General features: G+C 38.6%; 1 protein-coding gene across 1 annotated transcript in view; it reads left to right on the top strand.

Annotated features, from left to right (window-relative positions):
• Positions 1–17,009, top strand: part of parn (poly(A)-specific ribonuclease (deadenylation nuclease)) — a 106,244-nt gene that overhangs the window by 25,952 nt on the left and 63,283 nt on the right. Inside the window, exons 11-13 of the mRNA XM_028813872.2 lie at positions 3,889–3,969; positions 4,304–4,360; positions 8,542–8,619. Coding sequence (XP_028669705.2) covers positions 3,889–3,969; positions 4,304–4,360; positions 8,542–8,619 — 216 coding nt within the window. The remainder of the gene's footprint in view (positions 1–3,888; positions 3,970–4,303; positions 4,361–8,541; positions 8,620–17,009) is intronic.

Here is a 17,009-nt window from a genome sequence, read left to right on the forward strand (position 1 = left end):
TATACTGCATCAGCAAGGTCTCTCCCAGACAAAGATTTCAAAGCAGACTGGGGTTTCAAGATGTGCTGTTCAAGCTCTTTTGAAGGAGCACAAAGAAACTGGCAACGTTGAGGATCGTAGACGCAGTGGTCGGCCAAGGAAACTTAGTGCAGCAGATGAAAGACACATCAAGCTTATTACCCTTCAAAATCGGAAGATGTCCAGCAGTGCCATCAGCTCAGAACTGGCAGAAACCAGTGGGACCCAGGTACACCCATCTACTGTCCGGAGAAGTCTGGCCAGAAGTGGTCTTCATGGAGGAGTTGCAGCCAAAAAGCTATACCTCCGACGTGGAAACAAGGCCAAGCGACTTAAGTATGCACGAAAACATAGGAACTGGGGTGCAGAAAAATGGCAGGAGGTGTTCTGGACTGATGAGTCAAAATTTGAAATACTGTATTTGGCTGTAGCAGAAGGCAGTTTGTTCGTCGAAGGGCTGGAGAGCGGTACAATAATGAGCATGGTGGAGGTTCCTTGAGCGTTTGGGGCTGCATTTCTGCAAATGGAGTTGGAGATTTGGTAAGGATTAATGGTGTTCTCAATGCTGAGAATACAGGCAGATACTTATCCATCATGCAATACCATCAGGGAGGCGTATGATTGGCCCCAAATTTATTCTGCAGCAGGACAACGACCCAAAACATACAGCCAAAGTCATTAAGAACTATCTTCAGCGTAAAGAAGAACAAGAAGTCATGGAAGTGATGGTATGGCCCCCACAGAGCCCTGATCTCAACATCATCAAGTGTGTCTGGGATTACATGAAGAGACAGAAGGATGTGAGGAAGCCTACATCCACAGAAGATCTGTGGTTAGTTCTCCAAGATGTTTGGAACAACCTACCAGCCGAATTCCTTCAAAAACTGTGTGCAAGTGTACTTAGAAGAATTGATGCTGTTTTGAAGGCAAAGGGTGGTCACACCAAATATTGATTTGATTTGATTTAGGTTTCTCTTTTGTTCATTCACTGCATTTTGTTGATTTGATGAAAATAAATGATTAACACTTCCATTTTTGAAAGCATTCTTTGTTTACAGCATTTTTTCACACCTGCCTAAAACTTTTGCACAGTACTGTATGCACCAGTATTGAAGTTAATATTATATTGTAAACCTTCCTCTGAAACTTCCAAGATGTTTCCAGGTAAGGTTGTTATACTTGGTAATCTGATGCCTGTCCATGGTGATGGTTTTGCATGTTGATTAACACATATATGTAAGAATTTCACTGTACAGTGTACATGTGACAATACTGATCCAGTAAACTTATTTACTCTTAATGAATTCTGAAATGTTACTAAATAAGAAATCTTACCTTTTATTGGCTAATAAATAAAAGGTGTCATTTTGCTTGGCTTTTCTCTACATAATGGCTAACACGGTACAGCACCCTAGTACTACAAATCTTACTTGAAATTTTGTCATTTTTGTGTTATTTTATATTCAATGTTCTGAGTTTCCGGTATTGTTAGGGAAAGAAAAATCTTAGTGGGAGAGAAAAAAAAAAAAACAAATTTGTGGTTTTGCATGAACATTCAGTGCCTGTGTTGAGGAAACTTAAGATAACATAGTTAAAATTCAATTGTGTTAAATACTAGCCTCCACCAATGAACCATGAAAATAACTGCACATTTTCTGTATAAAAATCCACAGTTATGGGATCATTTGTGAAGATAGCCGTAGAAATGAAGACTAAGGAATGTTCCAAAGAAGTTAGCAATAAAATAATACAGTATAATGCAAAAAATCCCAATAAATCAACTGTGAAAAGGTTACTAAACCAAATATATGTATTTGGATGTCCCTGTTGCTCTGTCAGTTCCATTCCTCAAAAAGAACCACATGATTGTGTGTCTGCAGTTTGCTGAAAAGTATCAGATTTACCCAATTGCAATGTGGGAATTGTGCAAAACTTATAAATGCTTCCAAAAGAATTTAGGGTGATATTATTACAGATTATTGCTCCACATGTTAGTGTGGTAATGAATAGTTTTGCAAGCAACATATGTTTTACTCTGTGTGTGTGTGTGTGTGTGTGTGTGTGTGTGTGTGTAAGATTTTTTGGTAACACATGTCCTATTTTGAAATATCATAGAGAGAAATGAAATTTCAGTCTGTGATTTTTCTATTTTAGAAAATTAGGGAATAGGTGAAGAGACTGAAACATTTTACAAGGACCAGTATGTAGGACTGTGGCTATGTTTCTTTGATTAACTTCTATATATCACTGAATTCCCACCCAAAAAAAATTGCAGCTGAGTTAGATATGTAATAACAAGTAAGCCTGCGAATCGGAAATCCAAGAATAATAATAATAATACATTTTATTTATATAGCGCCTTTCCCATGCTCAAGGCACTTACAGAATATAATAAAGAACGGCAGAATTTACAGTGTATAGCATTGTACAAACCAGATAAATAAATAAAGAAGATTAAGACAGTAAATTCTGAAAAAAAACAGACAACATAATTGATGGTCTAGCACACACACACACACAGGTTACATTGGCATCTTGACAGAGATGTAAACTGAGAGAAGGTAATAAAGTCAAGTTGAGCTAAAAGCCTTCCTGAACAGATGAGTTTTGAGTTGTTTTTTAAAGGAATTCATGGAGTCAGCTGACCTGATTAATTTTGGTAGGTCATTCCAGAGTCTGGGCGCTATACAGCTGAAGGCCCTGTCACCCATGGAGTGTAGATTAGTGAGGGGCACAACAAGATTACCAGAATCAGAGGACCTTAGTGGGCGGGCAGGCACATAGTGATGGAGGAGGTCACTGATGTAGTTTGGTGCGAGGTTATTTAAAGCTTTGTAGGTTATTAGTAGGATTTTATATTCGATTCTGTAGGACACAGGGAGCCAGTGAAGACGGAGCAGGATGGGTGTGATGTGCTCGCTGCTGCTGGTTCGAGTAAGGACTCTTGCAGCTGAGTTTTGAATAAGCTGGAGCAATCAGTTTCTGTTCCGTCCGATATCTGGATGGATGACATATCATGGAGGGTGGGTGCTTCTGGGGAAATGTCATTTAATTCAATAAGCATATCTGTACTAAAGCGGTTTCGTTTTGTGGAGACGTGATTCTGTTGCCTTCTCTGACACCGACTGCTTGAACAGGTTGTGTTGTTTGGGCGCCACCTACTGACTCTGGGAAGCCGCTGCGTTTGACTCTGGGGCGTGCGCCACGGCGCAATATGCGCCTCGGTGGAGAGCCGCTGCGTGAAGAACTATCATGGAGGGTATATGCGGTGGTGTGGGCGGTCGCGTCCGGGCGGCCGTACAACTTGGCGTGCACGCTTTGCCTCAGGTGTAGTTCACAGGTCGTAGGCATGGTAAAGTTTCCATTTAATTCACTAACCCTATTTGAACTAAAGCGGTTTCTTTGTGTGGGCGCCTTCGTTCATTGTTTGTATCCATGACTGTACAGGTTGTGTTGTTTGGGCGCTCACAGGTTGTGTTGTCTGGGCGCCACTTACTGACTCTGGGAAGCCACCGCGTTTTGGGAAGCCGCTGCGTTTGACTCTGGGGCGGGCGCCACGGTGCGGCATGTTGTTATTTGAGTGCCACCTATTGACTCTGGGAAGCCGCTGTGTTTGACTCTGGGGTGGGCGCCGCCGCGTTTTGGGAAGCCGCTGTGTTTGACTCTGGACTCTGGGGCGGGCGCCAAGGCCACAGTGCGCATGCGTGCGTTTGACTGTGGACTCTGGGGTGGGTGCCAAGGCCGCAGTGTGCATGCGCCTCGGTGCGTCCGCCATGCATAAATTAACTGTGGTTTAGTAAGATAGATGGTGGTCTTTACTTCACCTTTTGTAAAGTAGATAAATAAATACATTCCTGTGTCTATTTTCAGAAAGAGAGATCCATCTTAGTCAGTAAAGTGGATGAAGAGGAAAGAAAAAAGAGGGAGAAGGAAAAACAAGAAAAAGAACAGGTTTGTTTTTTTTTTGTTTTTTTTGTTGTTTTTTTTTTTTTATAAATATATATTAAACATTTATTGGTGTAGTTCTAATAGTAGGGGCAGTAGTGCAAGTAAGTCTTGACACAAGTGGTTGTTGCTGGGAGAGCAGGAGTAGTTTTGAGGCTGGCTCAGCAAAACAAATTTTGCCTTAATATGTGCCTGTGGCAGTCTAACATACCTAATTTAGTGAGGAAGTTGGTGAAGGACCTATGTATTGGAATTTCTACTTGCTGTATGACAGGATATAAGCAATTGATTCCAATGTTGTGAATTGCGATTTCCATTGCTGTTTTGTCTTTTGTCACAGGAAGAACTTAATGATTCAGTGGGGTTTTCTAGGGTTGTACATGCAATATCCAAGTCGGTAAGTACTTTATATGATGTTTTGCATGACAAAAAGTGTGCGTCCTTTTGTTTCTGTTATTGTTGTAATTGTAAGATAGTGTAGGCCATCACCTTGGATCCGTTTTATCGAGTATTTGTGATACAACCATTTGTCAAACTTCATGATTAACTATTAGAACCCTCCTAAATCTCATAATGATGGTGATTTGGTAAACATGACAAAATTTTTATAAGGACTGTTCTTATTTGAAGAGAGAAGATGAGGAACAGTAGATCCACAAAGATAAGCCAAATTTGTTGAGCCCCATTACCAGGGGCCTGGGTCAGAGGTCTGCAGTTATTGAGTGATCTGGAAGAGCCAAAAGGTAACTTTTGCATCCAGAGGTCTTATACCAGTGGCTGAGAGAGAGAGACTGATGATCTGAGTGTTATCCAAGGCCCAACTCTTGACACCCACAAACTGAAACTTGCTCTCATATTAAGAGTGGAGTTTCCTTTTTTATAGCCTTATTGACTTCACCTTTTAGGAGATAATTCTTTTTGAAGCCCAAATAATAAATCTGAACTTTTTTAAGTGTAAACTGTGAATGTTGGCTGCCACACATTAAATCTGCAAGTTAGCTGCACCGGTGACCCCATTTAAAAAAAAAAAAAAAAAAAAAAAAAAAGCAGACTCACCCTTTTTTTGTATTTTATTGCATTCTGTGACATTATGAATGAATGTTATGGATCTTCAGATAGACCTGCCCAAGCTATACCCAAAAAAACTTAAACCCATAACAGGAAAGAGGATTTAAGTTCTTTGACTGAAGTGGGGTCTTCTCATTACATATTTGTCAAAGTGTCGTCTTTTTCTGTAAGTCAAGTTGAACTTCTGAGTGAAGTTAATTGAAAAGGACACAATGAAAAAACAGGAGTGTATGCTTCTAAGAAAACTGATAACAAAAATAACCCCTTTAAATATAAATATAAATTGAACACAGCATTTATTTTTGTTACATATAATAAAATGCCTAAAAAGTACACCATGTCAAAAATATTGAATACTAGAATTAAAACCAATTCTATACCATGTGACTGAACATCAAAACCTCTGCTTCATGTGAATATTTGCTTGACTGCTATTTCCATTTATTTACTGGCAAATGTTTTGATTTCCCTGTCAAAGACCTACCACTCCTTTATTATTGATTATAGGACCTTTGACTATGTCCAGTTTTGAACTTGGGTGATGATATATTCCAACATTTTTTTTTGCCTTGCTACTGTTTTTCCTGTTTAACATTGTGTATCTTCAGATTTTAAAAGAATATGCAGGCGTTGCTTTCTTAACATTTTATAAATTATTGTCACATCAGGCTATTTATTGGTCTGCCAATCTTTTTTTGTTCATGATTTGATGTTTAAAATATACATAAGACTTCTCATAATAAAACTAATAATAATAAATTAAAAAAATAAACTACGTACAGATTCCACTAATGAAGTGTAAAAATATATAGCAATTTCCAAATGATAAAAAATTATTGGATATTTTTTTGTCTGCAATGCTGAAATCATGACAAAAGTTGAAATTTTTTTATGTTAAAGAATGTGTTGGAGAATTGTATAATTCTTTGTGTTAATCATACTGGAACTGTTTAGATAACTCTGTATTTTTGACGTTTTTTTTTTGTCAGCCGTAGACATGATAATAGCATTCTTTCTTGCTTATACTGTATATAAGTTTTTGCCACACATAATATAGTTCTGCCTTTTAAAAATGCAGAGATTACAGTTGTTTTTTGTTGTTCATTCCTCTTCCGTTTTGAGGATTCAAGATACGTTTCTCACTAGGGGTGTGCGATATTAGCAAACAATTATCTTTATTTTCTAGGACTTTGACGATAATGATAATTAGACAATATTTTACATCTTTTGAAAACGTGTTTGTAAAAATTTTGTTAATAGAATATTAGTTGTAGCTTACTAATGAGATTAATGGAAACAAAAGTTAAGGAAAACAGGTCTTATTTATTTACTTAAAACCGAAATAAAATAACACAAAAACTTTAAAATCACCACACAAAGTATTACTGAGATCAAACATTGCAAGTATGAGTAAACAATTTCAAAGTGGCCTACAGGATTTACACAAAAAATTGTACGAAGACCATCAAAACTTATAATGAGAGCATTTTAAACAAGCACTTACCCTTCATGTAAACAAAAAATGAATCCAAAGGGAATAAAATACTAATCATAACTGAACTACTGGACATGAGCATTACAGTCTAGATAAGCATAAATTGCTCTGCTGTAAGGTGAATTGTGCAGCTTACAAGCAAGAACAAAACTGTACTAGAGTGTAAAAATCCAAAGCTCTGTCAAGTACTGCACAGAATAAAAAAACTATAGTATGTGTAAACAAGTTTTGTCATATAATGAACAAAGATACAAAAAAATCCAAACATTATATTTTTAAACAAAGTACTAAGTTCACGTTCTGTCCAATAATGCACAAAGATATCAGAAAAAATAAAACGATTCAAGTTGTGTGACAGAAATGGCAGTCTGTCCAGAGCATCTGGCTTCAGAGCAGCACGGCTACATGCTACATTTCCTTCAGTACTGAAAGCCCTCTGAGAAGAGTTGCTTGTGGCAGGGATGCACAGGTATGTTTTTGTAAGTTTCCCCAATTTTGAAGAAATGTACTACTTGTGTTTTCCACCACTCCAGTGGATTTACATCACTGTCCACTTGCGGTATCTTTAAGTAGCTGTTGATCTCTTATTCATTTGTAATGTGCACAGACTGGCCTTCTCTAAAAATTAAATTTTTTTTTTTTGTTCCTTCCTTTGTGTCATCACTTGCTCCGACTTCTGCAGGGTCAGGATGGAGTGGGTTGTGGAAGCAGAGATTACTACAAGTATTTTAAATAATGAAAGACAAAAATGTGCTTTGGAATCAAGGACCCCCAATCAAGACAGCTTGTTAAATAAAATGTGCCTGATAGGCTATGCTTCTTACGGAATTAAAAAAAAAAATCTGTTCAAGTGAATTATGTAATTTGTTCGAACAGATTAATACGTTTTTTTTTTTTGGCCTGATGCCTAAGGGGCTCCATACTAGATCAACTTCGCTTACAGTGCATTTTATAGAGGAACCCAAATTACTCATTATTTGCAAAGTGAAGCCCATGTCCAAAACAAGAAAGCCCCTTCCAGCTGTTAAACAGTAGTGTACTGACAATTTTAGCCCCGCTGTCTGTTGTCATACAAACCTTGTGGTCTTCTCACAGTTAACTTGATGGCAGCACATCTTTCAGATCTTGTGCAATGAGGTATGTCTCAGATGTTTGGCTTGACCATTAATCCATTGTTGTGGCAAAAAATGTGAAATCTTCAGTTTATGTCAGTTTGTTGACATGAATCATACAATTTAGGCAGAGCTGTTTGACTGGAATATTTACAGCCAGGCCATGTACATCTTGGGTTAAAAGTATTCAAAAGTTGTTTGAAACCATCTGTCTGAACTGCTTGAATTGGCACTATATCTTTTGCGATGTAATTGGTGATGGTGTTTGTTATGTCATACCATTTGATGCTTTTCTTGTCGCATGGCACTTTTTTGCAGAATGATTCTGCTGAAGTTTTCAGAGTGTGTTTTTGTGCTTTTACCTTGGGTAATTTAGATTTCTGACATAGTTTGCAGATTGCTGTCTTTTGAGCAACATTGAGTCTTTTCAAAGTCATACCACCTCCATGCGAGTAAGGATGATCCATGTATTGCAGTTAAATCTAACAATGTAGATTGAGAGGCTGCTTTATCCCCTGATGCTGTTTGCTCTTTCATTTTTTGGCAGCTATGCTAGCTTAACTTGTGGTGTGCTGACCATGCACACCTATGTGCTTGCTTTGCGCATGTGCAGCAGTCTATCCTGTTAGGTTATATGAAACTGTGAATGCGTGGAGTCTCAAGGCATATTTTTGATTGTTTTTTGCAAAGTGAGTGACATACTTGATAATCTCAGCTTGCATATTGTTAAAACAACCATTAAGATATTATCGTAGAGGATACATATTGCACACTCCTGCTTCTCATTCAGTATTAAAGACATTTTCAACATGTATTATGTAGGGCAATTTTGTTTGTCATAATGTTTTTAGATGTAATGCATCCCTTTCAAAATGTTGATTAAGTTGTGTATTTTTTCTATAGGGTAAGCTTGTTGTGGGTCATAATATGCTGTTGGATGTAATGCATACTATCAACCAGTTTTACTGTCCTCTGCCAGAGGTAAGCAACAAGTCATTAATTTTCAAAACAAATAACATTTTTGTGGTAGAAAAACACATCTTCATTTTTTATTTTGTGTTATGTAATTTGATGCACCAGTTTTTCCTGTTGAAGAAATTTTTCATTTTAGGAAATAATGCATGCATTCAAAATATCCTTATTATATTAATGCAGTTTCCTTGTTTTCACATTGCCAACACTTATTATTTTTTTTTTGTTCTCTGTGTCCCCTTAGTCTAATTAATGCTTATGGGAGCTGAAATTTTAACTTGATAGTAGTTCATCTCATGGCACACTTCCACTAGCACAGTTGCTTATCATGGGTCCATTTAGAATCACCAGTCTTTGGAATGTGATAGAAAAAAATGCGAAAAAAAAAAGCAGACATGAAGAAAATATTTAGACTGTCCACACAAACCTGGAGCAGGATTCAAATTCTGTCTCCTTAATGCCACTGTCACATTACATGACTTCTAGCTGGAGGATATGGCACACTTGATTGCTGTTGCTGATCTTGTCGCCCAAGTATGTTAATTTATATAGCTATAAATTATGGAAAAGTTAAAGTACACACCTGCATGATGATTTCCCAGCGCAGTTTCATATCTCCACAGTATTTTGAGCTCACTGTATATTCTAACAGCCTGTAATGTTTTGCCAGATGGAGCTGGTGCTGTACAAAGGGTTTGCCTTTTTCTTTTCTTTTTTCAATTCTATTGTGGTTCATAAAGCTCAAGATATCAGATAGACTTCTGTCTGAAAGGTCTAAAACACCTGCATTCCTCATTGCTGTATTATATGTTTTGTCCTTTCGGCTGCCCATTGGTTGTCTGTATTAATACTTGTGGAGTCAACCCTTACGATTAGAGACACAATCTAACCTGTTTATTTTGTTTTTGAGAGTCTTTGACTAGTTGGACTGAGTCGAAGGGCCAGCATGTGTGTAATAATGCTGATAAGGCAAAGTGCATTTTTGCCACCCATTATCCTCCAACCCTCACATTTCCTGTCCAACCTTAACATACAAATACTCAGTGATTTATCCTTACTAGGCATGAGAATTAGTTAATTAATATATAATACAGTGGTGTGAAAAACTATTTGCCCCCTTCCTGATTTCTTATTCTTTTGCATGTTTGTCACACAAAATGTTTCTGATCATCAAACACATTTAACCATTAGTCAAATATAACACAAGTAAACACAAAGTGCAGTTTGTAAATGGTGGTTTTTATTATTTAGGGAGAAAAAAAAATCCAAACCTACATGGCCCTGTGTGAAAAAGTAATTGCCCCCTGAACCTAATAACTGGTTGGGCCACCCTTAGCAGCAATAACTGCAATCAAGCGTTTGCGATAACTTGCAATGAGTCTTTTACAGCGCTCTGGAGGAATTTTGGCCCACTCATCTTTGCAAAATTGTTGTAATTCAGCTTTATTTGAGGGTTTTCTAGCATGAACCGCCTTTTTAAGGTCATGCCATAGCATCTCAATTGGATTCAGGTCAGGACTTTGACTAGGCCACTCCAAAGTCTTCATTTTGTTTTTCTTCAGCCATTCAGAGGTGGATTTGCTGGTGTGTTTTGGGTCATTGTCCTGTTGCAGCACCCAAGATCGCTTCAGCTTGAGTTGATGAACAGATGGCCGGACATTCTCCTTCAGGATTTTTTGGTAGACAGTAGAATTCATGGTTCCATCTATCACAGCAAGCCTTCCAGGTCCTGAAGCAGCAAAACAACCCCAGACCATCACACTACCACCACCATATTTTACTGTTGGTATGATGTTCTTTTTCTGAAATGCTGTGTTCCTTTTACGCTAGATGTAACGGGACATTTGCCTTCCAAAAAGTTCAACTTTTGTCTCATCAGTCCACAAGGTATTTTCCCAAAAGTCTTGGCAATCATTGAAATGTTTCTTAGCAAAATTGAGACGAGCCCTAATGTTCTTTTTGCTTAAAAGTGGTTTGCGTCTTGGACATCTGCCATGCAGGACGTTTTTGCCCAGTCTCTTTCTTATGGTGGAGTCGTGAACACTGACCTTAATTGAGGCAAGTGAGGCCTGCAGTTCTTTAGACGTTGTCCTGGGGTCTTTTGTGACCTCTCGGATGAGTCGTCTCTGCGCTCTTGGGGTAATTTTGGTCGGCCGGCCACTCCTGGGAAGGTTCACCACTGTTCCATGTTTTTGCCATTTGTGGATAATGGCTCTTACTGTGTCCCAAAGCTTTAGAAATGGCTTGATAACCTTTACCAGACTGATAGATCTCAATTACTTCTGTTCTCATTTGTTCCTGAATTTCTTTGGATCTTGGCATGATGTCTAGCTTTTGAGGTGCTTTTGGTCTACTTCTCTGTGTCAGGCAGCTCCTATTTAAGTGATTTCTTGATTGAAACAGGTGTGGCAGTAATCAGGCCTGGGGGTGTCTACGGAAATTGAACTCAGGTGTGATACACCACAGTTAGGTTATTTTTTAACAAGGGGGCAATTACTTTTTCACACAGGGCCATGTAGGTTTGGATTTTTTTTCTCCCTAAATAATAAAAACCATCATTTAAAAACTGCATTTTGTGTTTACTTGTGTTATATTTGACTAATGGTTAAATGTGTTTGATGATCAGAAACATTTTGTGTGACAAACATGCAAAAGAATAAGAAATCAGGAAGGGGGCAAATAGTTTTTCACACCACTGTATATTGCACACATGTTTGTCTAAACACCTTTGTTTAGTTCCCAACCCCGTTCTGCAAGATTAAAGGTGTGATACAAACTTATGAGACTTGTAACAGACATCTGTTATATCTGGCATCTTAAACAGATTCCAGAATTTTACAAGATGGCATAATCAGAATAATGCAGTGCAATCTGCATGTGAACCAACCTGTCATAAACTTGGTGGGGGGGGGGGGGGGTCTAAAATTTACAGGCTACAACATGTAGCAAATATGATAAAAATATTAATCAACAAACTGGTATAAAATAGGAGATACAGACATCACAAAGTAAAATGAAGCAGGACTGTAACTGTAGACTTTAAATGAACTGCTAAAGAATGATGTAATTCAAAGCATAAGTATCTCTTAAATGGGTTTACATTAAAACTTGCATTAAAACTCTACAAATCCCTTCCTCTGTTGTTCAGTGCCATTAATGACTTGAAGATCATCTTCTTCATATTCACTCCTTCTATTGCCACACTAAAAAAAAAGGTCTCCATAGCTAGAAAAACTGACACTGTGCATTAATTGGATGATGACATGGCATTTTTTATGTAAATAGGCAATGATAGGAGGAAATAAAGGTTAAATATTACAGATAATTATACAGTAATCCTATATCGTGCTTCGACTTTCGTGGCTTCACTCTATCACAGATTTTATATGTAAGCATATTTAAATATATATCGCAGATCTTTTGCTGGTTCGCGGATTTCTGCAGACAGTGGGTCTTTTAATTTCTGGTACGTGCTTCCTCAGTTGGTTTGCCCAGTTGATTTCATACAAGGGATGCTATTGGCAGATGGCTGAGAAGCTACCCAACTAGAGCGCGTATTATGTATTAAATAAAACTCCTCAAATATATTATGAGCACGGGGGCTGTTCGCACCCCTAGAGGATGCGGCCGCTCCTCAAAAAACGCTGAAAGATTACGTTGCTCCTTTCCTTACTGGGCTTACATGTGGCTGCTTTGTCAAGGGATATGCTTCCCGCACGGTGCTTCGCATACTTAAAAGATCAAACAGCACGTATTGATTTTGAATTGTTTGCTTTTCTCTCTCTGTCTCTCTTGCTCTGACATTCTCTGCTCCTGACAGAGGGGGTGTGAGCAGGGGGGCTGTTCGCACCCCTAGACGATACGGACGCTCGTCTAAAAATGCTGAAAGTTTATTTTCACATTGCTCCCTTCCGTGCAGCTGCTTTGTCAAGCGACATGCTTCCCACACGGTGCTTCACATACTTAAAAGCTTGAATGGCATGTATTGATTTTTGTTTTTCTCTGTCTCTCTCACTCTCTCTGAAATTCTCTGCTCCTGACGGAGGGGGTGTGAGCAGAGGGGCTGTTTGCACACTGGCCTAGAGGATACGGACGCTCCTCTGAAAAATGCCGAAAGACTACCTTCATATTGTTGCCTTCCTTGCAGCTGCTTTGTCCGGCGGTGCTTTGCATACTTAAAAGCCAAACAGCCCTATTGATTTTTGATTGTTTGCTTTTCTCTCTCTCTGTCTTTCTCTGACATTCTCTGCTCCTGACGCACACTCCTTTGAAGAGGAAGATATGTTTGCATTCTTTTAATTGTGAGACGGAACTGTCATCTCTGTCTTGTCATGGAGCACAGTTTAAACTTTTGAAAAAGAGACAAATGTTTGTTTGCAATGTTTGAATAAAGTTCCTGTCTCTCTACAACCTCCCGTGTTTCTGTGCAAATCTGTGACCCAAGCATGACAATATAAAAATAACCATATAAACATATGGTTTCTACTTCGCGGATTTTCACCTTTCGCGGGGGGTTCTGGAACGCAACCCCAGTGATCGAGGAGGGATTACTGTACTCCAGTTTCATTGAATTTTTGATATTATGCCAGTCAGTTTACTTCTCAATTTGTGGGTCTGCAAAGTTTATAAAATAATAAAAAGATATATATGTACTATGTGTGTGTGTGTGTGTGTGTGTGTGTGTGTGTGTGTGTATCCATATTACTAACCGAGAATGCTAAACCGGATGATGGACGCAGGCACATCTGGCAATGGGCCGTAGCTGCAAAAAGACTTACTGCGCAGGCGCAAAAAGAATCCGCGAGAGTCGGCTGAGGAGCCGAGAAAGGCGGACAAAAGAGGGCGAGAGAGGCGGATGAGGAGAAAGGCGGACAAAAGAGGGCGAGAGAGGCGGATGAGGGTCCGCGAGAGGCGCAGGCGCAAAAAGAGTCCGCGAGAGTCAGAGAAAGGCGGACAAAAGAGGGCGACAAAGGCGGATGAGGGGCCGCAAGAGGCGGACAAGACCACAGAAAAAAGGAGTGAGCACATACAAAAAGGAGTCACAGAAATGAGTCGCAACAAGCACCGAAAAAAGGAAAAGGCACATAAAAAAGTAGTCAAACGCGGGCAAAGAATGAAACACATTGCACACGAAACTAAACACACCAAAAAAAAAAGAACAGACGAGCGCACAACAGCAAGGCACGACCACACCCCCCCCCCCCCACCCTACAGGCATGGGACGGGACGGGACACACACCAAGAGGGGGATTCAACAAGCCCATGGAAGACAAAAAAAAAAGAACACAAAACCACCCCACAGACCCTACAAGCAAGGGACGGGACACACACAAAGAGGGGGATTCAAACAAGACACAGGAACACAAAAAGAAAGAAGACGTTCGCGCAACAACAATCCCCCCCCACACATCCATAAGAAGTGACACCCAAAGCCACATATTCTAAAGTGAACGTCGACACCTTCACACTAGGCAGCATAGGTGTCGGCATAGGTGTCAGCATAGGTGGATGTCCTTTCAATAAAGCACTATTAACCGTTCAACTGCAGAAAAGGATACATATTAACAGTGAGTACGATCCTCCTTATTACTTATCCATATTTCGCATGCTAAGAAAGAAACAAGTCATGAATACACGGTCACGGGTACAAAACGATTCGGAAAGGATAACGGGAACAAACACACGAACACGAAAGAAACAAGAAAATAGACGGCGGCACATCAAACGCGCTTCTGAAAGACCGGGAGAAAAAAATGTCTCGGATCAAAAAACGCAAAGCACAAGTGACACCGTTACAGAGACGTGCCCAAATGGACAGAAACAATGAACGTTGACGCATTCAGCGCGCGTGTCAAAGTGCTGCATCGAAAGAAGCACGATTTCAAACCGAAAGAGCTCGCGTATCAGACATACAAAAATGGGAGCGAAGAGACAGAATAAATGAACTGAGACGTGAACAACGCGCAAATGAACTGACAGAAAAAAAAAAAAAGCAAGACGCGAAAAGCACCAAGCTCAAATGACCGACATACAAAAACGGACAAGGCTCGATACAAACAATGCACGGCGTAGACTGAAACGGACTTTGCGCAAAGCGGAGGCGAATAACAAAAAAGAAAAAAATAGCGCGTCACAAATAATGGACATGCAACAAAAAGGCAATCAAACGCAAAAAGCGAAACATGCCCGTCGCGGACATCAACGCCACACACCTGTTAAACGCTTACGCAAAATGGCTGAAAACGCCTTCAATAAGGAATCCACTATTGAGGAAAATTCATTGGGATTAATGAATGTCATTTGCAATCATTGTCATTCACTTAACTTCACAGAAGAAACAACTAGCAATACAAATAATGAATTTACACGTTGTTGTCAAGATTTTACACGTTGTTGTCAAAAAGGTCAAATTAGACTGCCTCCTTTACATTCATATCCTGAATATCTAAAGAAGCTTCTAACTAACGATGTGCCTGAAAGTTAAAACTTTATGAACTGCATTAGATCCTACAATAGTTCATTTGCTTTTGCATCTACCGGAGTACATATCAGGCCACCAAAAGGCAATGGCCCATAATGCTTTCGCATATGCGGACAAATATTGCATCGCATTGGAACGGTGCACCCTGAAACAAATCAACAACGCAAATATGCACAAATCTACATCCTAGATCCATATGAGGCAATCTATCAACGCATGAACCTTCCTGAAAACAAACAATGCACAGAGCTTATAATGAGAAACGTCACTCATGTCATAAACAATCACCCATTAGCTAAGTCTATAAAAATGCTACATGAAGTTGAAAAGGAGGCAAATACAAAAGCAAATGCAGAAGGTATAGCGGCAACTACAATTGCTTTGGTCTTGATAAAGGACAAAGAACAAGATCCAAGACGATACAATCTGCCCGTCGTTAATGAAGTGGCAATTGTCTTTCAAAGTAAAGATGGTGAGCCTCCATTTCACAGAGATATTGTTCTACATTTACGTCCTGATAAAAACAACACACCTACATTCCAACGCATAGACATTTGCTTTCCGCTTCTTGATACTTTATTTGTTATTTCTATGCGCATCATCCAAAGCTGCACACTATTCTATATCTAATTCATACATCTCACTCTTTGTCATATCCCAACGCCAGGGGTTGGCGAGCGAAGCGAGCAGGGGGCGGAGCCCCCTAGTATATATATATATATATATATATATATATATATATGTATATATATATATATATATATATATATATATGTATGTGTTTTTATTTATAAATATCAATATAAATATTAATATGTGCCATGAGATGAATATAAATATTTCTATTATTCATGAATTATATATGTTATTTAATTTTGATGTTATTTGTTACTTGTGATATTAGAATTTTTTTTTTTTTTTTTTTAAGAAATTTGAAATGCAGACAAGAAAAAAATCACACCTCAGATATGTAATTTTCTGAGAAGCTGTTATACATTGATTGATTCCACTGAAACATCCTTTGAGCACTGGCCATAGTGTACAGATCTAGGCTGTAAAGAATTTGAAGCCAGCATGTAGCGGATATTAATATTTATAAGGACTGATGAATTTATTTTTATTAATTTTGAAGTTTCAAGATAGATTTCAAGAAAATCTACCAAGGACTAACAAGTGGCATTGAAATATGCATATGCCGTTTTGATTCTTGGATGCTCGTAGTGTACCAGGGTGCTACAAGCTCTTACGCCAAATTTGAAACTTTTAAAATCACTATTTTTAAAGAGATGTAAATAAGGCATTGAATGTGTGTATAATTCTTAATGTTCAACAAAAAAAAAGAAAAAAAAAAGTTTTGACTAAAGTGCCACCTGAGGCAATCACCTCATCGCCTTGTCCCATGTTGCTGTGTATGTTCCCTTAAGTAAGAAGTGGACACAAGAGTGCATTGCATCTGATCCCAAATTGCCAAGATAATGTAGATGAAGTCTGTGACTGAAAAATCACTTGGAAAGTCCTCTTATGTGACATGGCTTTTAGTTGACTTTGCAAACCACTGCTCAGTCATTACATATTTACAAAATTTATTAAATAACATTACTGTTGAACAAAGTAAGGTAACGAGATACAACTCCATATTGGTAAAAGTTATGTGATGAGGATATATTTTTTTTCTTCTCCACTTTTCAAAGCCATGCTGATGTTCCATTCAGCCTGCTGCTAGAGTATACTCCTGCCTCCTGTAACTATAACCTAGAAAAACTGGAGTAGAAAGTTGTTTATCTAGTTAATGATAATGTAGTAAATCTACCCATATCTAGCCCTTTCCAGAAGGTAAAGACCTTAGGTGCCCAATATGTGTCAAATCCCCAATGTTAGAATCAAACCTGACACATCCAGAAATTCAGATAATTTTGTC

The sequence above is a fragment of the Erpetoichthys calabaricus genome, chromosome 11 (assembly GCF_900747795.2).
Source record: "Erpetoichthys calabaricus chromosome 11, fErpCal1.3, whole genome shotgun sequence".
Taxonomy (NCBI): Eukaryota; Metazoa; Chordata; class Cladistia; order Polypteriformes; family Polypteridae; genus Erpetoichthys; species Erpetoichthys calabaricus.